General features: G+C 46.0%; 1 protein-coding gene across 3 annotated transcripts in view; it reads left to right on the top strand.

Annotated features, from left to right (window-relative positions):
* DCTN6 (dynactin subunit 6) overlaps positions 1 to 26,727 on the top strand; it is a 428,454-nt gene that overhangs the window by 117,268 nt on the left and 284,459 nt on the right. Inside the window, exon 1 of one of the 3 annotated variants that reach the window (XM_069626175.1) lies at positions 11,388 to 11,736. The exons of 1 other annotated variant lie outside the window; for it this stretch is intronic. In XM_069626175.1, coding sequence (XP_069482276.1) covers positions 11,702 to 11,736 — 35 coding nt within the window. In that variant the 5' untranslated portion in view covers positions 11,388 to 11,701. Of the gene's footprint in view, positions 1 to 11,387; positions 11,737 to 12,028; positions 12,333 to 26,727 lie in introns of those variants that run through there. One more of the 3 variants, XM_069626174.1, reaches the window with a different exon arrangement.

The following is a 26,727-nucleotide window of genomic DNA, read 5'->3' as shown; positions in this document are numbered from 1 at the left end:
TCCGCCAGGGCCCTGACATCCTGTCGTAGCAGATTAACGTCCTCTTGGACCTCTCCAACCTTGCGGTCCAGCGCAGTTTTTAGTTCAGTGACGGCCAGTTCCAGCTTTGATTCCCAGGCCGCCCTCAGATCCGCAATCGCCGCCAGGATTTCTTGGTTGGTGCACGAAGACGTCGCGCTACTCACAGCCAGCGCATCCTTACTTTTGGTAGTGTCCTGGCTCGGGGACGTTCTAGTGAAGTCGTCTAAGGTAGGCTGTTTCACCTTCGGTCGCACTGGCCTGCTCGACATGGCTCAGGGAATCAACCGGCTGCTCAAGTAGCAAGTGTGTGTACAGTGCACCTTCACAGCTGGGCCACCGTGCAGCTCGCTTCTATTCCTGTCCCGGGCCCTGGTCGGCCATTTTGAGTCGCCCTTTGTTCGCGGCGTCTTTTAACTCGTAGTCACCGATCTCTGTCGCCGTTAATCCTGTACTCTCCAGAGGTTCACAGTGCGTGGCCAACACCTTCACACACCAGCATGTGTATCGTCGGTGGTCAGTGGTCCGTCGTACCGCACATATTTGCCCGGATCGTTGTAGGATCTCGGGAGCTCCTCCAGAACGCGTCCTCCTACATGGCTCTCGTAGCCACGCCCCCCCCCCAATCTTGTAATTCTTGTGCTGCCATGGCCTTGACCACATCTTCAAAGATATTGGGTCTGCCCACAATCCCTACGATACGCGAATCGGGGACAATTGGACGAGGTTCTGTTTCTCCTTTGGCATCGTCTTCAGGATACCGTGATAACATGTCAGCCTTTTTATTGTTTGTGCCAGGGCGATAGGTAATAAGAAAATCAAAATCAGCAAAAAATAATGCCCAGCGTAATTGACGCAGACTAAGAGTTTTTGCTGTTTTTATGAATTGCAGATTTCGGTGGTCGGTTATGACCATCACCGTATGACGAGCCCCCAGGAGTAGTATCGCCATTCTTCAAATGCTGCTTTTACAGCCAGGATTTCCCTGTCGGCTATAGCATAATTGGTCTCTGCCGGGAGTAGTTTTCGGGAATAGTAGGCCACTCGGTGTAATAGTCCTATTTGTGGATCTCGCTGTGAGAATACTGCTCCGATGGCATAGCTGGAGGCATCCGTCTCTACTACGAATGGTAGAGTAAGGTCTGGGTGTTTTAATACAGGGACTGAGGTAAAGGCTTGTTTTAATAGCTGGAAACCTTTTTCTGTAGTCGTATCCCACTGGTATTGCTTTCCCTTCTTCAGTAACGCAGTAATAGGCGTCACTAGCAGCGAAAGGTTTTTGATAAAGCGTTGATAATAGTTCGCAAATCCTAAAAAGGCTTGCACTTCTTTGACTGTTGTGGGGGCTGGCCAATCTAAGACCGCCTGGTCCTTTCGTTGATCCATTTGTACTCCCGCAGAGGTTAGAAAGTACCCTAAGAATTCCACCGTGGTACTGTGAAATTCACATTTTTCCATTTTAGCAAACAGCCGATGTTCCCTCAATCTCTGAAGCACCGCCTTAACGTGTTTCACGTGTTCCTGCAGGTTCTGAGAGTAAATTAGTATATCATCTATATATACTGCTGCAAACACATCCAGGTATCCACGCAGCACCTCGTCTAAAAAGTGCTGAAAGGCCGTGGGAGCGTTGCATAGTCCAAACAGCATGACCTGATATTCATATAGGCCAAACTTAGTACGGAATGCCGTTTTCCACTCGTCTGCAGCACGTACCCTGACCAAGTGGTATGCCCCTCGTAAGTCTAGTTTTGTATAAATTGTTGCACTGCGTACCTGATCTAAGAGCACTGGTATTAAAGGCAATTGATAACGATTTTTTATGGTAATTCGGTTTACACCACGATACTCTATGCACGTCCTCAAATCCTTGGTTTTCTTTGGTATGAAGAAGAGGGGTGACGAGACGGGTGAATTCGAATGCCTAATGAATCCATTTTGTAAGTTAGTATCTATGTAATTTTTCAGGTGCTCAGTCTCCGCTTCAGTAAGCACATAAATTCTACTACAGGGCAGTACAGCTCCTGTTTCTTGATCGATGCGACAATCAAATGGTCTGTGTGGAGGCAAGGTCTCTGCCGCTTGTTTACTAAATACATCTACATACTCCCGGTATTCAGCAGGGAGGGCACTCAAGTCTGTGCCTTCTGCTGTCGCGATGCATAAACCCACCTTGGGATCCTGCCGTAGCGACAGCCCCTGCTCTAGGGTGACATGGTGTGTAGAACACTTCGAGGAGGTCAGGGACACTTTACTTTCTGACCAGGTCACTTGCGGATCATGTTTGTAAAACCATGGGAGACCTAAAATAATACCAAATTGAGGCGCTGCTATCAAATCAAATTGAATTTCCTACACATGATTGGATTGACACCGTAAGGTCAGGGCCTATGTACAATGCGTAATGGGCCCAGAACACAATGATGTGCCATCGACTGCCCTTACAGCTTCTGGAATTGCTTTGTGGCACAAGGGCACTCCCAGCTTATTGGCATAGTCTATGTCGATGAAGTTACCCCTAGCCCCAAAATCTAAGAGGAGGGTAACATGAACCTCCTTTCCCTGGAATCCTAGAACTCCTGGCATGGTGACATACGGAGCATAATTGATGAACCCAATGGCTGGGGTAACTTCCCTCGTTTGGCTCGACCGCACTACCCCTACAACTGCCGAGCTGAGGTGTTTCCCTGTGACTTGGATTTGTTAGGGCATTCTTTTACGAAGTGCCCTGTCATACCACAGTATAGCCAAACGCCTTCCTTGCGGCAGTGCTCTTTCTCTTCTTTTGGGAGTGGGCCCCGCGTAGAGCCGATTTTCATGGGTTCGTCCGCTATCCCCTTATCAGGGGGTCCCGTGGGACGGGAAACACGGAACTGATCGAGCCTCACTATGGGTCTCGTTTCTTCTCGTCTTTTGTCTCTGCGGTGTTCCGCTTGACGGTGATCTAGGCGTAGTGCCAGATCCATCATGGCTGGACAGTCTTGGGGTTGGGGATCTACATGCGCAATAAGATCCTTCAATTCGTCCCGCAGGCCTTGGTAAAAGAGGGACATTTGGTTCTCACGGGGCCACTCTGCCTCTGCGACCAACCGATTAAAGTGGGTGACATAGGTCACCAATTCCTTATTACCCTGGCGCAAGGGGTTGCCAGTCATTTGGTCGACTACAAACTGGTCGACTGCAATTTGGTTGACGCCATTTGGTCGAAAACCAAATGGTCAATTTTTGTTTTTTATTTTCACCCCTTTTTTGGTTTTTTTTGGGCCCCCAACCCTCTTTTTTTTCTTTTTCGACACGAAAACCCACAAAACACATATATAAATAAAAGAAAAAAATTCGACCATTTGGTTTTCGACCAAATGGCGTCGACCAAATTGCAGTCGACCAGTTTGTAGTCGACCAAATGACTGGACACCGGCGCAAGGTTAACAACTCTCTGTCCTTGCACATGGCTGCTGCCCTTCGATCAAAGATTTTCTGAATTCCAACTGAAACTCATCCCAGCCATACAACACCCCATCACCCCTCTGAACCAAAGGGTTTGCCGAGGCCTCTGCATCCCCAGTAAGATATAACATTACAAATGCTGTTCTTGCCTGGATGGCCCGAAATGCTGCTGGTTTAGTTAGAAAATGGAACTTGCACTGAGTTAGGAGTGTCTGATATTTTTGGGGGTCGCCCGAATACCTTTCTGGTGGAGCCAAAGGCACCACAGCTTTCGGAGAAACATGAACCTGTACTGGCGTGGGTCCCATAGCACCACCAGGAAGAGGGGACGCTTGGGCGGTCAAACTGCGCACTTGCGTTGCAAGTACTGCATAGTCCTGCCTAGTAGCAGCAAGCTCGGCCTGTAAGTCTTGTAAGACTTTTGTAAGCTCCTCAATGGTTGGCTCGTACCACTCGGGGGCCTGTTACACTTGGGCTTGTGCTTCTGTCACAACTGTGGCGTCCCAGGCTCAGGAGTGGCGCGAACCAACCGCCCCCTCTGAGGTCTCAGCGCTTGCAAGGCGATGCTTACAAATGCTTCCGAGACCCCAGCGGGGAAAGTGGGTTAGGTTCTCGTTGGTTGGATGTGTATAGTCGTGCAGGAACACCGGTAGGAGGGTTGGGTGAGGGAAAGTGGATAGGAAAGGGGAAACACAATAAAACACAGTCTTACAAACTAAACATTTCCATAGGACATTCAGACTAACAACCAGAAGAGACTTATCTCTGGGGGTGAGTGCTGGCCTCCTCTCTGCGCACTCTCAGGTCCAGAATCCGGAGCAGTATCAGTGCTGCAAAGAGTGACAGTTACTGATCTGTGTGTTTCCTCACACACCTATGTGTAAAGATACAGATTCTGCTCATGCAATGGGTTAGTGATCACCCTTCCAAGGTAGCTATAGGCCCACCAAGTGTTAATGCGCTTGCAAATACCAGATTATGACCCAACACATGCAGAACTAAGCCACGTGTGGCTCTGCGCTATGATCCATGCTTTTATAAGTAGTTTCAGCATTGGGCGCCGCCCGCCGCCTGTGGCAAGCGTGTTTTGCCTTCGGTCTCCAATGACAAGTTGCGGCAGTATTTAAGAGCCGCACGCGTTTAAACGCGTCCACGTTGTAAGCCGCTGCACGTGGCTAATTGTTATGCAAAGTATATGCACTGCACTGCTCGAGCTCTAATACTCTAACTAAGGTCTGCGAAGGAATCAAGCTTGCCACCTGAAGCACAATAGCCAGAAGCGCTAATGACTTAGCTTTGTAGGAGCAGGTGGACCTGGGACCCTGGGTAATGCCCCCTGCGTGTGCCCCTTTCTGCTGGTTTGGACTCTGCCTTCCTTCCGCTGTGCCGCAGTGTTATGCTGCTTCCCCCCATGCGGTATTGGTTCCCCTGGGCAGGCTGTACTTTGCTTTTGCAGGCGAGCGGCCTGTGAAGAGATCCGGTGGGGCGTGGCCCTCATGCTGATCCCCGTGCTCAGAGCTCCCAGGAACACGTCCTCTCTGGTCGAGCATCTAAGCACAAGCCCTGTGCTTTTGGATGCATGCACATGCGCGCATGTGCCTCACCCAATGTGGGCTTGAGAAAGTAGTTCTTGGCCCAAGGGTGCTTGGGTAATGTAGTTCATAGGCGATTCCTTCTTAAATAAGGACACAGAAGCCTTTTGTAAGGCCAAATACTTTTGCCTTTGGTTAAGTTCTGTTTACAGCACCTAAACCCTAGTTTTTGGGCCCTGATAGGGTCCTGCACACAGACTCCCAGGCTCTGTTTCATGACACCAATGACATTTCTTTGGATTTGCTATGAGCCCGGCTTTTCTTAATGCTCTGGTAACTAGGTATAGATGGCGTAAATGCTCTTTCCAGGATCTACTGTGGATGATTATATCATCAATGTACGCTCCATAGAAAGACGCATTGGGTCGGAGGAGTTGTTCCATTAACCTTTGAAAGGTAGCAGGTGCCCCATGCAGACCAAAAGAGAACACTGTAAACAGAAAAAGCCCAATGGCAGTGGAAAATGCTGTTTTGTCCTTGTCCTCTGGATTAACCAGGACTTGCCAGTATCTTTTTGTCAGATCAATTGTGGAGAGGGAAACGGCGGTCCCCAATTGGTCAATTAGATCATCAATTCTAGGCATTGGGTAGCTGTCAAATTGGGAGACTGCGTTCACCTTTCTAAAGTCATTGCAGAACCTCCACGATTGATCTGGCTCGGCAATGAGTACTACTGGAGAAGACCAAGGGCTCTGAGAGGGTTTGATATCGGCCCTTAGCATATTCTCTACCGTCTCTATAATGAAGTCTTTTCTAAATTCGGGTATCCGATACGGCTTTAAATGGACTACCTTCCATGGGGGTGTACAGATATAATGTTACATTCCTTTTACATTTGATTTTAAAACTGGTTCAGTTTTAAAGACACCAGGGAACTGTTATTGGATGTCCAGTAAATCTTCCCTTTGGCTTTGAGGCAGGTAGGAGGGAATCAAAGTATTTCTACTTGATTCATCAGATAACAAACTGGTTAGTACCACTGTAGTATCTTCAATAGGATTTTCTTCTCATTCTTTAAGAGGATTTTCACAGTAGATATGAGTCTTGATGTTTCTGTCCGGTTGAGAGACCCAATAATCATAAGCGAAGGAGAACCAGAACATTTTGTCCAATAGAAAAGGATCTCAATACAGCTTTTCTACCACGATAGCCTTTCTGGTGTTCTTGAGTTTTAATCATGTTGGATTAACCTATTGTTCTAACCGTGGTCATATGCTCTTGTAATCTTTGGGCTCTTTGAGAAAGCGGTAAAACAGCTTTTTCCCATTCCTCCCAGATCTCTCCCAACATATCAAGGACATTTTGTGGTTGTCTACCATATAAATGTTTAAACAGGGAGAATCCTGTCGAGGGCTGTGGGGTCTTTCTAATGGCAAAAAGTGCCCAAGGTGTCATAACATCACAGTTTTTGTCATCAGCTTCAACTACTTTCTTTAAAATGTGTTTCAAAGTCTTGTTGAACCATTCCACTAAGCTATCAGTTTGAGGGGGATAGATCGATGTTCTGAGTGTTTTTATCTGAAGAATTTCCTTTACTTCTGATCTGAGTTTACTCATAAAGGTGGATCTTTGGTCTGTAAAGATCTCCTTTGGAAACCCAACTCTCGAACAAAATGGAATTAAATGTTTGAGAATGTGTTGTGTTGAAATATAACTTTGTTTGGCTGTAAAAAACACAAACGCATTTAATTGTCATACACATACATACATAGACAATATAATAAGAATACAATAGACATACCCAATTAAAAAGTGTATCGGGGAGGAATAGAAGAGCATTAAACCATTTCCATTGTCATTATGTAACGCAGTACGGCAAATAGACTTTTGTGTGTCGTATTATTCTGCAAAGGAAAGGCTTCAGGATAACGGGCTGCATTATCCAATTTCACCAGTATGTATCAGTTCCAAATTTTGATGGCTCAAGGCGTCCAACTATATCCATGCACAAGCGTGCAAAAGATATATCAATGATTGGCAAGGCTGTACTGGAATGGAAGGCAGAATTTGGAAACTGGCCTTCTGACATAGGGCGCAGTGTGTACAACATATTTCACATCTGCGTAGCTCCTGCGCCAATAGGATCAGTTAAGAATCTGTGCTTTAGTTTTGGTTGTTCCTGGATGACTGCCTGTCAAGTGGGAATGGGCAATTTCCAGTACTAATTTTATGGGCAACATTATTTGAGATCTTTGGGTGCCATCCGGCTCCTGTGTATAATAGTCCAGCTTTAAGGAAGAAAATGGTCCCACATTATTTCTACCCTCCTCTTCAGGTAAGACCTGAAGGAAAGGTTCAGCAAGTTGGGGATCAATTCTTTAATCAAAGAATAGGTCAGGAATAACTCCAGACTCTTCTCCCGATATCTGACGTGGGCTGCCTCTGATGTGGTGTGAGAATTATGTCTGTTTCCCCCAAAGCCTTGTTTCTTCTTTCAGTTTTGTTGGAGCTTTTGGTTTAGGAAATAGATCCTTTTCAGAATCCCCTGTGCTATTCTCTCTCCCACCTTTTCGTGATATGCCTCTTTTCCGTTATTTTGCATCAAGCTCTTCATGCCACCTCTACAGTCAGGGTCTATATAACGCCTGCCAAAATGTCGGAGGCCATGTCGCCAGGCTAGACTTGACTTGGAGACAAGTCTAATGTATGTTCTAGGTGGGGGAATGAGGACCAAGTCTGTGGGTATTAAATCTCTGCCCCTAGGTTGGATCACTTCTCCCCTTCTACTGCATAAGTCAAACCCAATAGAGTGCTCTGTGGCAACTGATGGATCAGAAGCTCCGTTGCTGAGTTTCTCAAATCTAAGGATCCCCCAGTTTATGTCAACTGAGCCTGAACCCACTTCTGACACCATTTGTGAGCAGTCAGAAATGAAACTCAAGACACAAAGTCGCCATGTTTTTGGTTAAAATCTTTTATCGACATAAAATGGGTTTGGAAAATGCCTCTCTGACCCTGCTCTAAGAGGAATTGCCTTACCTAAAAAACATAAACTAAGGATCTCCTTGTGTAAGGATGTCAAAATAAAAATTGCCCTTGTGTCCAAATGTTCTATCCTGACCCTCACACTACCAGCCAAATTATAAGGTGAAAAGGAAATGCCTTTACCCTTTTGATTGCAAAAACAGTTTGCAAACAAAAAATAGAACACCTCCAACATAAAAGTTCTCAAAGGTAAAAGAACCTTGGTTCCAGAGAGTGATTCCCTTCCACTGGACTCAACATATTTTTGGTCTAAGATTCTTTGTGTCATTCTTGGCGTACAGCAATCCTTTTTGGTACAAAGCTCCTTAGCCTTGTAGTTCCTTCTTTCAAAAGTTCTGTCCTTTGTTCAACAAACACAGTCCTTTTTTTGGGAATTCCTGCAGATTTGCAACTGCCTGGTATACTCCCCTGCCAGGACTTTGCATGCACTTGTGACTGCCCGTGTACTCTCCTGCCAGCACTTCCCATGTACTTGTAGCTGCCTGGTCTTCACACTGTGAGAATTATCAATTGAGATTACAGTATGAGCCCACTCACTGCCAATCCAGATGTATGCGATGGCGATACAAGAAATGTGATCCAACATGTTGCACTTGCTCTGGAGTCCTCATGGAGACAGACACCACTACAAGAACTCAACGCTGAACCCTGGAGGGAAAAGGCAATGCCAGAAAAACCCTCGTAGAGATGGATAAGTTACAAAGGAGAATGAGTGAATCCGGCAGGTAGGCAAGTAAGGTTACAGCTGTTCCAGAAGGTATGAAGAGACCGCTGAGTTTAGGCAGCTTCAGGAGGCTCAAGGGTTTGCAGTGAAAGGGCAGATGCAGAAGGTGGAAGAAACTGCTGAAGTTCAGCAGGTTCAGGAAGCAGAAGGTTTTGCATTGAAATATAGCTCCAGAAGGCGGGAGAACTGCTGATGTTCCGCAGGTTCAGGAGGCTGAAGGAGACCGCAGAAGAAGCGGTTTCAGAAGACAGGAAGAGCCGGGGGAGGCACAGCAAGACTGGAACGAAGTAAAGGGGAAACAAACCAGGAAAGAAAGTTTCCAAGCAGACATAGGAGAAAAATGCTGGAAAACAGGAATTCTGAAAGACAATACATGAAGGAAGGAATTGATCCACAAAGCTTTGATACTGACAGAGTTGAGAGGCTCTGTGCCGCAGCTCCTTTCCCTGACATATACCCTGCACGAGAAGCAAAGGGCGCCATCTTGGGCTGGAGAACTGGACCGCTAACACAGCAGTGTAGTGGAACTGCACATTGCGGAGAGTGAGCGCCAACGTTGCCATAGCGACCAAGACTGCGTTCTCACACTCATTCATATTCATAGTTAAACAGTTCCTTTTTTAATTCCAAAATTGAATATATCTTTTTGGTTCTGCATATCTGGTTGTTGCAACATTCACCCTTGGTTTCCCCATAATCTGCATTCCATAATCTCATATATGGCTGGAGCTCGTATTTGCAATATACCTTCTTGGTTTGCAAACAATCTCCTAAATGTTTCTGTTTCTATGGCTTTAAAGTTTACAAATTGTGTTTGGCGCGGTTGCCGAAATGTCCTGGGTTCCCCACTATACCTACTGTATGTGAGCAATCTTTTTACTTCACCCCACCCAACGTTCTAATACTAACTCTAACACGTTGAGGGGAGAGTGTATTGTCTTCATGTTGTTTTGTTATACAAATTTGGATTGTTTGTATTCTGTGTCTTTTAAGTTACAGTGCACTTGGTTTACAGGCAATCCCTAGGTCATTAAAGTTGTGAATACCCTAGTGGATGGTTGTACCCAAATCCATTGATGCACTGTTTTTTGCTGTCTGGCTATTTGTCTCTTCCAATACATACACATAGTGGAAGAGAGTGGTTGATGGGCATTATTTGAACAAGGCTGGATGGTTTCATATCCTTTGTCCTTCTCCACAGCCTTGTTTCTTTAGAACTAACTTTGCCCTCAACCACAGTAGTTTTTTCCGAAAACAGTCTGTTTATCTCCTGTTCCTCGGAAATTGGACACATTAGGCAATAACTAAATCATACTACAGATGTGTTTTGCCCTATTTTTGTGTTATAGAGTATCTAGAGTAAGGACATTACCCTGTTAACTCACTCCTTGCCCCCCCCTTTTCAGGTTAAGCCCCATACCACCCTCCAGATGCAGATGCCCCCATCCCACACCTAGATGACCCATGCCACACTCCGGACCAACAGATGACCCATACCTGTTCCAGACCACCCCAATGGGCCACCATCCATCCATTGCCGACCCCCACCAAGCTGCCACCATCCTTCCATACACGCAGCAAGATGCCCCCATCCTGCCCTCCAGAGCCACATCAATGCGCCCTCAACCCTCCTTTTAGACCCACACCAATACGCCCCCCACCATCCGACGCAGACCCCACCAAAATGCCTCATCCCTCCCTCCAGAACCATGCATATGCCCCCCCATTCCTCCCTTTCGCAGCACACCAAAATGGTCCCATCCATCCATTCCAGCCCACACCAAGATGCCCCCTTCCTCCAGGTCCATACCATGATGCCCTATCCTTCACAAACCAAGATGCCCCCATGCTGCCCTACCAAGCTGCCCCATCCCTCCATTTCAGAACCAAGATGCCTCTCTCCGATCCAGACCCCACCAATATGCGCCATCCCTCCCTCTAGACTACTATGATGCCCTTTCCTCCCTGTACACAGCAAGATGCCCCCATCCTGCACTCCAGACCCACACCAAGATTCCCCTAATCCTTCTCCACACACCAAGATGTCCTATTCCTCCCCAAACCCACACCAATGTGCCCCTATCCCTCCCTCCACCAAGATGCCTCATCCCTCCAGACCAACATAAACGTGCCCTTATCCCCCCAGACCCACACCAAGATGCTGCACCCCTTCTTTCAGACCCCACCGATGCCCATGTGCCTCTCACGAACCACATAGAGATAGCCCCAGCACACCCCATCTTGAACCACCCATTCTATCCACCCCAAGCACACTCATCAATCAACATTAAATTCCCTCTTTAATTCAGTTCTCTAAATTAGCTTGCTTTATTAGCCCCCTTTGATCAGTTCACCACCACCATCCACTGGCCCTGCACTGTTAGACCTCCATACCTTCTATTTTGAATAGATGGAAATTATTTTTAAAGTAAATGTAATTTTCCGCTCCCCCGTCTACATCTGGTGACTTGCGGGAACTTTCACGGTATCCCGAAGAAAATGCCCATTTAACTCTCAGCGATCTAAGAGCACGCAGAATTTCTGCTGCTCTCGCACTCGTAGCCTTCCCTTTCAAAAAAATCACGATGAGGGACAAGATGAAGCCGGACCCTCCGTCTGGTGTCTTGGAGAAACGTTCCAGGTATTTTAATCGCAGCCACCCATGAACACGCAGATTGCAGTTGCTCTGGCAGCCGAAGCTTTCCCAGTTCTCACTCACGAAAATCACAATGAGGGCAAGATGTCAGACGCTGCGTGAAATGTGCCCAAAGTCACGTGAAGAAGAGTAGGCGGGGCGTTGGCATGGTCCGTTTCTCGGATTGGGAACCAGACAGCACGGTGAGGCCAGGCGGAGCTGAGTTTGCATGAATGCACCCAACCTCCGCCTCTGTGTGAAGGCTCAGCCCTATCCATTGAACACGGGAAGGAAAGCGACATGGCGGAGCCTCTGAGACCTCTCCTGCAAAGAAAGTGAGTGTGGTTGCAAGTCCTGGACATGCACCCTTGGGTGGGTGGGTGGGGACAGGTGCCGTGGTGCTACCTTAAAAAAATACTGTCTGGTGCTATCGATGTTCTTGGTACCCGAGGGAGGCATCCCGGAAGGTGCGAGTTGCTCCATAGCTCAGCGGCAATTGTAAATTCACCGTTCTACCTTTAATATAGGACATGTTTGCTCTGATCTAATATACCTACCAGCCCCTTTGCGGTGCAGGGTAAGGGGAACGTTCAAGTAGCCAATGCGGAAGGATGGAACTTTGGCACCAGCCAATCGTTTTCGAGGGCTGCCAGCAACCCAACCGCCAACAGGGGGCTACCGAGTCTAGTGCGAGTTAGGTTTGGGGCCTGCTTTATATTGAGGTAGAATTTCTGCCCGCTTTCATGACCCACTGTTAATAAACACCCGCTGAACTGCCCCCTGCTTCTAAATTCCATTGGTTGTCATTTGCCTGGCCTCCGTGCAATACGGACTCTGCAAACAGTACTTGTGTCGAGGACGAGTCTGGCCTCATGGCGCTGAAATTGTTCACAGGAGGGCTGCTGTTTGAATCTAGAGTTGAGCCTGAGAGGTCAGTAACTCCGCAGTGGTTTTGTATGCTGTCGTAAGGGGTGGTTATACCACCCACCTTGCATTCCTGGATAAACAAACCTTCCATCCTCAACTCATCTGCCACGTTTTTCCATTTGCTTAACGCACTTAAAAAATAGTTCGATGTGGCATCTATTATAAGGGACAGTCAACCCTTTATGAAGGGGGGGGCAACTTCCCCCATATGGCCAGTGAGCAGTCTAATAACACATATTTGCCAACGTTCTTTTTCCAAAAAGAGGTAGGATTTGTTTAAGTTTCAAAATTAGCAATTAATAATAAATGTTAGAAAATGGTTTATTGTTGAAACTGCTGGAGACAGGAATAAAATAGAAGATGAAGCATAATGCTCGCCTCCTTCTTGACATAGAAGTCTAGACCCAGACTTCCGGGAGCCTTCAGGAAAACTGTTCTTTACTTGCAATTGTTGCAAAGATTAAATCGTTAAGAGATATCCTGAAGGGCTTCTAGGAAGTTATATTTTGATGCTGCTAAGATAGATCATGTGTTGAAAGCATCGGCTGCAGAGAGCTCTGCATAGCCTTCAAGTTTTGGGTTGACTGCTCATTTTTCAGAGGTTCATAAAATGAACATCATTCAGTTGTGTGATTACACTTATCAGTAGGTGGTGGGATGGGCATTGTATTTTTGGTGCACTAAATATTTTTTAAATTGCAGTTGTGGGTTGAAAAAGCATTGCTACTCTGGCCTAAAAGGATTGTGTCTTTTGGACATTGCACCATTCACTTGAGCTTTCAATACACACTGGTGCAAACATTTTTAATGGTCAATCTGAACTAACTCCTTATGTAAAACACCCAATTACCTTGTCAGAAAAGGTCCTCCCAGAACCTGCAAGAAACACTTGACACCCTGTGGCAGCATTGCCTGGGCAATGCTTATTTCATTGACTGCAGCACTACACATGGAGACAGCTCTCTAGCAGGCATGGAATGTGTGGCTTCACACTGCTCCAGTAATGACCTGAAGTCCTCTACAAATGTGTTTGCGGCAGAGTCACATCATGGCAGTTAACAGACTCGAGCATCAGAAATGCCTTACAATAACGGGCCTCACTCTGCCACTGCTGGCTCTGTGTCCTGGGGCTAGCGCTAGGCTCTGAGGCAGCAGCCCGTAGAGCCATAAACCAACATAAGAGCCTGACAATAGCGGTAGGATCCGATACCAAAATGTGTAGGCGGTGCGACTGGATAAAAAGCAGCAGCCTACCACCTAAATCCATAGGGTTGCCAAGTATGATAACACAGCAATAAAGCAAGTTTGCTGGAGCCCACCAGGTCACCTACATTGGGGGAAACAGAAGTCTTATCGCCTCTTTGCCTTTCAACACTGGTTCCTCCACGTCAGCCACTTGTTTACAAATAAATATTCATGGCTATGCAGCGGGAACTCAGTGCTTAAGCTCCCTGATGGGTCACCTCTCGTGATACTTGGCGGCTCTTAACTTTATCTCCATTATAATGTATGCACTCCCCACGCCTCAGACTGCTATCTTCTGCAAGCAAGGGTGGTGGCCCAACCATCAGGTTGAAATAGGTCCTGCACATCTTCAGCGGGCCTGTCGCACTGTGAGAAAACGACAATTTGTTTTTCACCCCCTGCTGTCTTTTTCAGAAACATCACTTTCCTTTACCTTAAAATATATCCCCTACAAATGTGGCCTCCAACGGCTTTTACACTACAACTCATGCTTAAGTGTTGTAATCTTTGGCAACGGACGTGATTTGGTTTTCACATTGTTTTTTATTTTTCTCGCGTATGGTACTGCCATGTCTTGGCTCCCCATTGTGCTTCCTCTAAAAAAGCAGTGGAGCCCTAAACTCTGTTTTAGAGCTGCAGGTGGTGGCAGTAAATCCAAAGACCTTCGTAATGGGCCTGGTGAACCCTGAGTGATTCACCCCGCATGATTGCACATGAATGGCCGGGGATCATGCTTCCTCCAGGGTTCATTCATCAAGGCGGAATGGAACCCTGGGATTTCCTAATAGGTAGAAGGGGACTGTCCTTCTCAGGGTAAGCTGCCACATTGCTGTCCACCACAACACCAGGCTGGCACATTATCCCACTTGTTGGTGAAATTAGGCAGACTAACATTAGTGCTTCCACCAGGCAGAGTATGGCTTGCAAGGCAACAGGTGTTGACGACAGCCATTTGTCTAATTTGGAAGGCTACCCTGCAAACAGGGATGTGGTGCAAGCGCTTCCACCAGGTCTCCAAGTCTGTGTTTATCGGTGTTGTCTCGTAGGGGAGCTGGGAGGCAGGGCCTGACTAACTAACGTGATGCCGATTAATATGCAGCGCATAAAGAACGAGACATGTGGTGTGGCCATTGGGACGCAAACTGCCTTTTGGTGGGCTCGCGCTCCCTTTTATTTTCTTGTCCACGTGACAAGGGTCACGTGGACAACACAATCGGTACCAGCACATTCATTTGTAGTTGAATAGAATCTGCACTGTATAGAAGCATCGGTTATTCGATTCATGTTTTGTTATTTAATGCTCATAATGTATTAACGGTTGCTCATGTAAAGCGCCTTGGATTAAAGCGCTATATAAAATGTAATACAAATAAAAGTAACCTTATTTCATTGTAGAAATGAACGCTTTCACATTGCGAGCACACTCAATGATAGTAAAAGCAATGATAAGTGTGTACACATTAGTAAAGACTTAAATCTTGAATCTATTGTACATAACGAACAGGAACAGGCTTCAAGATCCTCTCAATGCTTATACAAGTAAAGAAGGGAGCAGAGGGGGCGAAGAACACCCCGCTAGAACACTGCTGACGGCTCACGCCTCGACTCCCCCGAATCGCCATCTAGTAAGAGTAACGGGAGTTGATTCTACGGACGGAACATCCACACGGATTCCTCATAACATGATTAGTGATCAGGGCTCGGAACCCCAAAAATCGATCCTAGGGGAGGGCGGCAACCCGAAATCTATTGTATTTGTTAGGGCTGAAATTAATTCGGAAGTCCATAACCACAAACCTTATGAAACGCTGCTCGGCACGGTAGCAGAGAACGCTTCGGAAGATGAGATGGGGCCTCCATCCTCATTTAACTAAAATTCGGAACCCAATGAAGCCTTGTGGAACCTAGAAGAGGAGCACCAAGACGAAGGAAATAAAGCACACATCAATCATAAAAAAAGCCAAAGGCCTCAAAGAAGGTGAGGAAGACGCCTTGATTCCTACAAGCAAAGTGAAATGTACAGATGGAAAAAAGAGACTGCCCGCTACACAGCAGACATGCACTTATGTGCGTCGGAAGCTCAAAACTAACGCTCAGACGAAAGCCGGCAAAATGAAATCAAAAATAAGCAATGCCGTAGCATTAAAAAAAGGACCATAAAAATTACAATCGATTGAAACATCTAAACGCCGACCCGAGATCACCATCTAACAAAGGGGCACTGATAGTCTCGAATCAACAAATATTTTTAACATCTAAGAACCCTCTAATTTCAGCGAAATTCTTCTTAAAACGGAAGATCCCAACCCGAGATGAAATAAACAAGGTGACATTGCACGAAATATCGGATGCAGAGGTTAGAAAGTACTTTGGACAACATTACCAATGAGAATTGTTCTGTGGCACAACTTCTTTCAGCATAATGAGGCACAGAGCAACATCTACTAAAGGACCACTAATTGAGAGCAATAAGGGAGGCGTGACTAAAGGCGGTCTCCAACCAATCTCTTCATCGGGACCTGCTCAACCTGACACAAAAGATAAACCTGAATGTGCGAATAAATCTAGGGTTAAATCTGTGCGGGCTACTGAGAAAAGCACACAACTCTCACCCCCCCCCCCAGAGTGAAAACCTGTGACCCAGGCTACATGCTGCCTGGGAAAAGGATAAACACTCAAGGTCACACTGGGGATTGTCAGATAACGGATGGCAGGTCGACAGTATTTTCACCGAATTGTTTAGTGCATCAAGCTGATGGAGGAAAGCAAATTGGAATAAGCGAGGAGAACAGTGACAAAAATTCCAATAAATCTCTATCGGGCACAAAGAATACACCGGACACTTTAAGAGAAAATACATTAAGATCAAATATAGGCCACGGGAACAGGTCTCATGACACTGACTGACCACTGCCTCCAACTCCAGTAGATTTGCAGAAACTGCCACATTCTATCCGACCACAAAGTTAACCAAGTGGGAACACTGGAGACCGTCAGTTGCACATCATGGAATGTCCGGACAGATTGGGGATGACACACGTCGGGGGTAATAACAAGACCCCTAGTAATCCCTCGTTTTGTAAAAATAAACGTTCAAACAAATGTACTAACCAAACAATGAAAATTCGAAAATCGGACCTTCTCTCGATTATGTCCACAGTTACAATTGCTCTAGTACCATTCTCAAAACTATGAGTCTATAAACGAGACTCTGAAGGACCAGACTACCATCATTGCTATGATGCACACCAAGTTAATATTCCTGGAAGGATTTGTAACGGGGATGGACAAACAATGTATTCAAGACCTCCACCAAGGAAATAATGAGGACACGAGAAGTCAAGTAGAAATTCTGGAAAAATTGAATAAAACATTGTAAAAGGTTTCTCGAGAGACAGAAACCTCAAACAAGAACATAACTGCCCAAATTGATCTCACCACAAATGCTTTGCTGCATCTAAGGGAAAAATCATTGCAAACAAATAGTGGAGTAAAACAAAAAATTACACAAAGTAACAGTGGGACGTCAACTCAAAATCTAACCATAAGTGCTGATGCAGGAGAGTTAACTCCAATCAAGCTATAGCAAACATAAACAAAAGAACAAATGGTTGTGTGGATCGAAGGCCAACAAACGTCTCGATAGAAAACCTACATAACCAACAACGAACAGTTAATTCACCAACGGCTAATAGACAAAACTGGAGCATCAAAGAATATATTTTTGATAATCCTAAAATTGATAATTCACAGGAATTAGCAAAACCTCAACAATCTGGACTGAAATCAAAAGGAGAGGAGAAAGACAGACAAACAATTAACAAGGCCGTTCCAAAACCGCTGCAACCTCTTCCAAGAACCCGAAAAACAGGAGCAAGGATTCGGGGTGATTCAACACTAGTCAGTTTTGACAAAACTCAAATCGGCCAGTCTTGAGAACTACTGAGGAAACAAACATTTCAGTTAACCTAATGGACTTATCAGAGTATTCTTTTGAGAATTCCGACTCAGATCTCCCTCCAATGATTCAGGAAGAAAAACTGGAGGATCAAACAAATACGCTGACAGAGAATATAGAAAAAAATAGGGTGATCATAAGGCCGGAATTTCGTCAATTTCACCTGAAAGAAAAGTAATAGTTTATAAAAAATATAAAAAAAGGATGCAATCATGGGGGGGGGGGGGAATGACAAAATTCTAAATCAGAAGACCGATCGAAAATCCCCAACCTTTTTGACTTTATCTGAAAAAGAGAAGATGTATCAAAGAAAAGAACGATCCTTATCACCAAGAGTACACTCGCTAAAACAGCAAAATTATAATGACCAAAAACCTATCATTGAAACCACGAAGAATTGATCACAGAATCCAGAAAACCCTCAGAGGAATAGGTGAGATGACGTACAACAAGAAAAACAGAAGATAGCGAACACGTACTCCAGCGAAAGATGGTATTGAGAACATGCCAAAGTGAAGAAATATGTAAGCACTAGGAAAAACTCAACTTTTAACGAAAGAACACAGGAGTTTAAACAATCACAGAGCAGTGAAAGAACATTTAAACTAGTAGAATTCTAGGCAAAAAAGATAAACCAATTTTGAACAGGAAGTCAGTGTTACAGCTACTTCACTGCATACCAAATTTGCGTCTACTTAATACAGAAGCCATGAAGATCGTGGAATTTGGAGAAAAAAATTAATTGATGGTGTTTATTTGCACATTATGTCACCAGTGATAAACAAAATGCTACTGGAAGCAAGAGATGGTCTTCGCTAATTGGGATTTGACTTGACCCGAGTAAACAATCTGAATTGTCTCATTCAAACCATGAAAAGGATAAAATACAAGATCCAGAGTGCAAAGCAAGTTCAAATAAACCAATTTATACAACTCCTGAACCAAAAGCAAGACCACATTATGAAAACTCAGACAAAAAGTACAAGGACCCGTTTGGGAGATTCCTGGTCCTTTCGGTACCCTGCTCACTCCTAACAGTTACCTTTAAGCCAGATAAAGACAAAGAACAAAAATCAAACACAAACAGTGATCCTTCGTCTGACTCAGAAACAAAGTTGATAAAACGCTGGAGATGGGTCTCAAAGGCCTGAGAAACATAGCCACTCACAAGAACAAAACAAGCGACCAGGACACTAGCACGAGCAGACCATTCAAATATTAAAGAGCTAACTATGGCCTCCTGGAACACTAGGGGGTTTAGCCACCTAACATCCCCCTAGTGATGTCAATCTAGGATCATATGATATTATCTGTCTCCAGGAGACGTGGCTTTTGCACAAACCATTTTTGGACAGATATGATCTAAGGATATCACCGGCAAAAAGAGGCCCTATAGGCCGCCCCACTTTAGGACTGCTAATAACCCTGAAATCAGAAGTGGAGATGCCGATCTCCTATTTCTGGTGCTCCGGTCGATTGGACAAACCTGCCTTCTTTGATCACCAGCCCTAAGACAAAAAGCGTGGTCATCATTAACTGTTATTGGAATCTATCTGTGATCACAGATTCTACTTTCATCGAGACAGCGACAAAGATTATTGATGACGCGCTTTTAACATCGATGCACCACATTTTCTAATTTATGGAGACCTGAACGCCACTTGCTTACCCAAATTACAACCTTTTGAGAATCAAAGACCAATAAAATCTAGAGAAGCAAGAGGGAAATTATGGTCGACACTGATGACCTCTAGAGACATGTTCCCTCTTGAACCCAATAATTCTAATACAAACCTGACCATTCCAACTTGGGAAAGAGGAGACCAGTTTGTGAATTTAGACTATGTATACTTGTCTAGAGATCTCGCAAAACATATCGAAAAATTTGATATCATTAGAACAATCGGCAGCGACCATAATTATGCGTCGTACTGACAAATGGATTGATAACACCAACTTAAACAACAAGAGTGGCAGTAAAAAAAAACACTGGCGGTAATCGCCTACGACTTAAAAGCCAAGACATTGTACTTGAGGCCCAAAATAACTATGTAAATGAGTCGAGATGGAAGGACAATTTCCTAACACTCTTCAAAGCCCCGAACAAGATTGCATATCCCATAACATCTGAAGAAAAAGAAATGGAACCTTGAATTCGAGGTCAAAGACATCCTAATTAAGATCCAAAATCTAAATTCCTCGAGAGCCCTGGGCCCTGATGGCCCGACTAATTAAATGATGAAGGAACATCCGGCTGAGTGGGCACTTTTCAAATACAAAGTTTTCAGAAGGGTACTCGACCACCAACAAATTCCATTGTCATGGGAAACAGCTATGATGGTGCCGATCTTTAAGAAAGGAAATAGGCTGATCATTTTTTGGATCCTCTCTATCGCGCTGTTAGATGTAATAGGAAAAATCTTTGGCTCGCTTCTGCTGTCAAAGTCTCTGTATTGGACTGTCGAATAAAAAGACTGGCTATACCCGTTTCAGACAGGGTTGATAAGAAACATAGGGACATCAACAAATTATTATGTTGCTGAGTGTCGTAAAAGCCCAAAGTCATCAAACCGGAAAAAGAACATGCATAGCATTTGTTGACCTGGTCCAGGTATTTGACCGGGTCAACAGAGAGCTGCTATTGCAAAAACTATGTGAGGGAAATTGTCCAGAAGAAATAACAGGGCCGTTAGTTGTATTACACTCTGAAACTACAGTTAGAGCCAGGGTGAATCAAGCAGGATTACTAACTTTAGCAATACCAGTCTCAAGAGGGGTAAAACAAGGATGCCCTCTATCACCGGCCATATACAACTTATATATTTCAGACATTGTGAATTTTGAGCCTCTTATTAGATCATTCCCCCCAACAATCGGGAATGTAAAGGTGACAAGACTACTCTACTCTATGCTGACGATCTCATTTTGATCGACCAGATGGTGATCGGATTACAACGCCAGTTGGACAGCCTCCAGAACTAAGTACAGTTAAACTATCTGGAGATCAAGCAAGAGAAAACGAAGAGCATGGTACTTCAGAAAGGGAAAAGTACATTCAAATGGCATCTGGGCCCCAAGAAGATCAAAGAGGTAGAACGTTTTAAATATCTAGGAGTCAACTACAACAAGTCTCGCCGAGGCCTCAGCGCAAGAAGCTTTGGTTGCAAAAACATTGGCAACCCAGGCTAGACTAATGGACAAGAGAAATGGGCATTTTTGAATGGTTGCTAGCATTCATTTCTGTAGGGGAAAGGTTGTTCCGGCTTTACCATATGGAGCAGAGGCCATGCTACACATGCCAAAAAACATATGGTCAAGATTGGACAGAATCTTCTGGCGTGAATTTGCCAAATTCAGCAGGAATTGCTTGAATCCGTAAAGAGTTGTTTCATCTATGACTGGAATTGTGGAGTGGAATTGTTTGGCCTTGCTACGTACAATTTTGCATTCATCAAGCCATCACACCTATAAGATAGTGCATCAAGGGGTACAAATGCAAAATTAATTGAGTGGGTAAATGAAAGAAGAAAAACACTGAATTAAATAGGATGTTCGGAAGAAGACCTGGCCCTGAATCCCATGAGAGTAAAAAAGAAGTTACTTGAAAACGACTGGAGCGATATGCTTGATGCGTTGACTTCAAGCAAACTAAAGACCTACTGTCAAGCCTTGGGTCCCCCTTCCGGTCCTCCTCCTCACCTGTGTCCTCAATTGAGCTCTCTGGGGTCTCTGATTCTTGCAAGAATATCTTCTCTGGTTACTGATGTTATGTCCAGGTAGTTCGGTAATTCTTCAAGGAGCACAGAAGATCTGGTAACTAAGTTGGTTTGCCTTCTTGCAGGATCCGGAAATGGTAGCAATATGCAGCAGATGGTTAAAGATACAATGAACATTCGACCATCCAAAAGGTCGAAGTCCAAAATGTAACAGTGGAGGTAAGGCAGAAGGATATGCTACGAAAACAAACCATAGCACGCTGATAAAAGACAGCAGCCAAAAAGAAGTCCGGAGGTGCCGGGCAGGAAGAGGACAAGAATCCTTCAAAGACACCCAGCGAGGAAGGAGAGAAAAGGATGCCGAGAAACGGGAGACCACGAGGACGCGCAGTAAAGGTAAAGACCGCAGAGAAAAGCAGGGACTGCGGGGAGTGGTGAACAGGTTGCTGAAAAAAAGAAAAACGGAACTCACAGAAGAACTGCAAGAGGCCCAAAAGTAAAGACGGATCCGCGAAGGAGCGGGAAGGAAAGGAACAATTGAGTAGGAAAGGGCAGTCAGGAAGGCCCGAAAGTGCGGTCACAGAAGTAAAGAAGTGAAGGAAAAACGTACCCAAACGCCGGTAGAAAGTATGAACGAGGAATAATGTCAGAAGAGTTCACCAGCAGCGTGCAAAAACAGAGAGAAAAGTGGGCACAGGCAAGAAAACGAGACAAGTCAGGAAACTAAGAACGGTAGACTAATTAGCACAGAGGTACGGCAGCGTAAACCCAGGAAACGGATACAACGCACCGAAGACCGGTCTCTGCCCATATTTATGGTGACAACGGCCATCTTGGAGGAAGAACTAGGTCTTTTCTCCCCCTTTCAGGATTCTCAAACTTAGTGGCCTCTCCACATGTTATTTAATTACGCACTTTACCAGTATATAAAACTGTCTTGTCCGCCTGCTCTCACCTGTCTCCTCCTCTTCCCCCCCTGTGGTGCTCTCTATCTCTCTAACTGCTTCTCTATTGACTATCCTGCTCTCCTCACTAATTCTGGTAGGAAAAAGTTTTAAAAGGACATCTGGTCTCCAACCCTGGCCTCCCTATCGCTGACACCTAGACCAGTGCCTCCTCCAAGGAAACTCTCACTGAGATCCTCTTTGTCGTGCCTTCATCTGACTTATGGACCATTCACATGGTCTCTGTGCTTGCTCCTTTCTCATCTTCTCCCGTTAATGTTGGCACCCGTTGGGATGTCCTCTTGGCCTCCATCCACTCCTCTAAGGTCCTCATTAATGTTTACTCTAATGGGACCGTCTTGGTCCAAGGCCCTCAGGCCAACCTTCACCTCTTTGATAGACGCTTCCGCGCCTCATCAAATTCCTTTCTTCTACTGCTGTCCCCCCCCCTCCCCTTTCCTCGGCTACCTTGCCTTCCCCCTCCCTCGCTGCCCCCTCTCGGGCTCCTTCTACTCCTCTGCAGGGTGTACCTCTGATCTGTACCCCTCCACTACCCTTCACCACATTGCCACTCTTAACTCTCGCTCTGTTGTCAAACATTCCTCTATCTGCCACCTTCTTGAAGAACTTGACCTCGATGTCCTCGGTGTCACTGAGACATGGTTCACGACCAGCTCTGTCACCAGCTTTGACATGCTCCTACTTGACGGCTACAAGATACTCTCCTTACCCATGCCCAACCGCTCTGGTGGGGGTGTGGCCTTTATCTTCCCTGAGTGGATTCCTGCCTCTGTCACTCCTACGCAGACCTACTCGTCCTTTGAATGCCTTGTCTGCCGGCTCTCTCTCTCCTAGCCATTCCCTTACTGTGGCTACTATCTATCGGCCACCTGGTCAGGTTTCTTTCTTCCTTCCTCTCCGAGTGGGTGGACCTCTCCTCCTCACTCTTGGCCTCAACCACTCAACTCCTCCTTCTTGGAGACTTCAACATCCACCTGGATGCCTCCTGTCCCCCCCTCCGAACACTTTTGTGACCTCTGCGACTCTCTCTCACTCACCATTCTCCCCTCCAGCCAGACTCATTCTGCAGGGCACACTCTCAATGCTCCGATCTCCTCTGACCTTCCCCTCTCTGTCCCTCTCTTTACTCCTCTCTCCTGGAGTGATCACTTTCTCCTATCCTCCCATCTCACCCTCCCTACCCCTCAGGCCAAGCCACCTTCATCACTGCCACCCACCTTCTCGGTCATCCGACCCATGAAGCGCGTGTCAGTTGAGGCTTTCGCCGCCACCTTCTGATCCCCTCCTCCGCCTTTTGGCTGACTCTCACCCTGACACAGCCCTCTCCATGCTCCACTCTGCTATATCTGATACTCTTGATATTCTTGCCCCTGTCATGAGAATCCGCCTGAAGCCCAAAGCTAAGTGTAACCCCTGGTATGACTCAGATCTCGTCGCCCTAAAACGCATGTGCAGGGTGGCTGAGAGGAAATGGCGTGCTTCATGTTCATCCTCTGACAAACTGGCCTGCTGCAAAGGCAATACCGGCTCTCCGTTCTCACCAAGAAGAGAGCCCATATCCAAGCCTGCATCTCTGCGGCATCTAACAACTCGGCTGAACTCTTTAAAATCTGCAAGGAACTGGCCAATCCTGCCGCAGTCTCTACCTCTCCTGTCCCTTCCCAGGCCCTCTGCACGGCACTGGCTTCTCACTTCATTTAAAAAACTCAGGACATCCTGTCCTCACTCTCCTCCTATCGCCTCGCTCCCTCTACTCCCTGCTCTTCCTCTGGCCCTTCTGCAGCCACCGCCCTCCCTCCTTCTCTGCCTTTCCCCTTTTCTCTGCAGACGAGGTTTCTCGACAAGTCCGATCAGTGCTCCAGATAAGATTTTGAGGTGGGAGTATTTTGCGCATGCTTTTTCAAATTAGAGAGTAAATGCAATATGAAGAGAGTAAAAATTAGTTTTCTCCTCTGCAAGAGAGTAAAACGTATCCAACACATACTATCGAATAGTATATTTTAAGGCGTAATATGCAGAGAGGTGATGGAAGTCTAAAGTTTTACTGCGTTTGTTCCAAGTACATTTTTCTGAACAAACACAGTAAAACTTTAACACCGCCAGTTTCGGGGAAAGGCTTCCCTCATCACTCTGCCTAACAAAATGCAAGTGCGCACATTCACGGGTGCACCGAACCTAAAATTTAGGTGGGGGCTAACCATTCAAATGTTGGGAGGGGCACTAACTTCAGAGACGGTGGAGGAATGGCAAACTTACTTGTGTAGGGGGCATCTAACTTCATTGCTCATTTTAATGAGACTATTCCAGTGCAGCTTCAATGTTAAAATCAGTTAACTCTCTCCTTTAAGTCTGAAACACATTTTAAAAGCATAATCTTTTCAAATGCAGCACGTTGACAGGTACTCTGCCCGTTAACGTGTTGCATTCGGATAGAATTGTGCTTGTGGATTTGGTTTAAACTTTGCTCCCCCCCCCCCTTATCTTTTTCCCCTTGTCTACCCGTAAAGCGGCATGCTGTGCAAGTGTTGCCTGCTTAATGCCCACCTTCACTCCCACCTGCGGTGAAGAGCCTGTGACTGTAGGCGCTATACGCAGCCGTAAAGATCCTTGTAGGCTCTTATCTCATGTTGTTGTGGTTTGAAGGCTTCCTTGTGTAGCGAAGACTGCAATCCCAGTCACCACAGGTGCGTGGATTTGGCTCGGGTCAGGACTCGGCGGATAGGAGCTTGAAGTCCCCAATGGCACCGCCAGCTTCCTGCATGGCCAACATTGCCATTAGTTTCTCACTGCTCGTTCGTGCCAGCGCATCTGCCCTGGAAGCTTTGCGCTCTGCCTATCGGTGTCGGCGTCTCTTGCTGCACACTGCTGACCATTCCCTGCACCGACCACCACGCCCTCAAACTCGAAACTCACCTCTTCTTCGGCACTTCCAGACCCTTGCACTCTCCTCCAGTTCTAACTGCCCACATGCTGCGCACCCGAGCCGTACCCCTATACTGGCACTGGTTCAAGCTTTTGACGCGTGATGCAGCGCGTGATCCGAGGGTTGGACTGGGTATAAAATTGACTCGCGAACCAATGAAAAACTGGCCCAGAGTTTCAAATCGCTATTCATTCTTTTTGTGACAGAACTGTTTGTGTAGTACCCAAGGGGACGTTTTTGATCAAATGTGATGCACATTTGTGTATTTTAAAGAATATTTATTTGGTAAAAATCAAACTGGCCCACATGGAGCAAAAAAGTAGCCCGCTTTGACCATATAAACTGGCCCACGCTAGGCTTTTGTGTTTTTGGTTCGGGCATTGCCCTATAGGCCAGTCCGAGCCCGCTGCTCCCCAGCTCTTGGTGTCTTGCTCTCCAAGTCTGCACAGTCCCGCCTGCGCCTGGGAGTGGGCGGTAATGGCTCTCAGACGACATAGTGGGAGGTGCCCATTAAGTAGGGCCTGCTAACAGAATCAATATTGTCCAGTTACGTTGCAGGGACACACGGAGGGCAAAGGGCATTTGTGGCTGTGGGGGATGGGGCCAGGAGGGAGTATGCAAGGTTTCAGATGTGCCAGAGTCTGGGGGCAGCGTCATTGTGTCTGGGGGGGCTGCCTGCCACTCACTTATGCATCGCCTATTCTGCTCGCCCCCACTCCGGGGCTAAGAGGGGCAGTAACTGATTAGAAGCCTTGAATGTTTAATCTACCAAACATCGTACACAACCTTTGCATCCCGATTTGTCAGTAAGGTGTTGGGGCTTCTCGGGTTCATGCCTCGCTGTATTTGATTTCATTTTTGGCGTGTACGATACAGCTGTGTGCTTTATCCGCTGCGTGGCAGGCACGCGCATCGTGCATAGAAGTTATGACCTGGCGGGTGACAGCCTGGCTCTAACGCTGCATGGCCCATGACCATGCTGCGTGTGTATATGCAGTGCTTTCAGCGTGACTGCCATCACGTCTGGTTGTGTATGTGTGTGCAATCTATGTTGACGGTTGCTGCGTGATCATTATATTGTGTGGTCGTTATTTCTGTGTATGTTATGTGCACACACACATGCACACACAATGTTTGAAGTCATTTTCCTGTGCAACGCAGCCATGCGTATAAAGTGTATTGTTCTTAACACAGAGTCAGGAGATTGGCGTGCAAGAAATTGATGCAGCATATGTTTTCACATAGTTCTTAAACGGGTGCATTACCCCACTAAGCTATCACACTTTCTCGAAGAATAACTGCAGCATATAGATGACTCCAAATCGTCCTGCTCCGTTCACACAAAGCTAGCATTTGTTAAATATGTGTTCCAGGGCCATCCGCTGGATAGAAAGAATAGGGGAATTCACAAAAAAGTACTGTGGCCAGTCTGCGTAAATGGTATGAAAATAAAAATAAAATGTGGCGTATTTACATTATTTTACTGCGTAAAAAGCCCAAATACTTACCTTATCTGGAGGTCTGAGTCCGATCTATGAAAGTCTCGTCGAAACAGGTTCACCCCTGTTCCTCCAAAACTATCAAGGACCACA

This window comes from Ambystoma mexicanum, chromosome 6p (genome assembly GCF_040938575.1).
Source record: "Ambystoma mexicanum isolate Mex_15411 chromosome 6p, UKY_AmexF1_1, whole genome shotgun sequence".
Classification (NCBI taxonomy): Eukaryota; Metazoa; Chordata; class Amphibia; order Caudata; family Ambystomatidae; genus Ambystoma; species Ambystoma mexicanum.
This window is presented reverse-complemented; position numbering and strand designations above follow the sequence as displayed.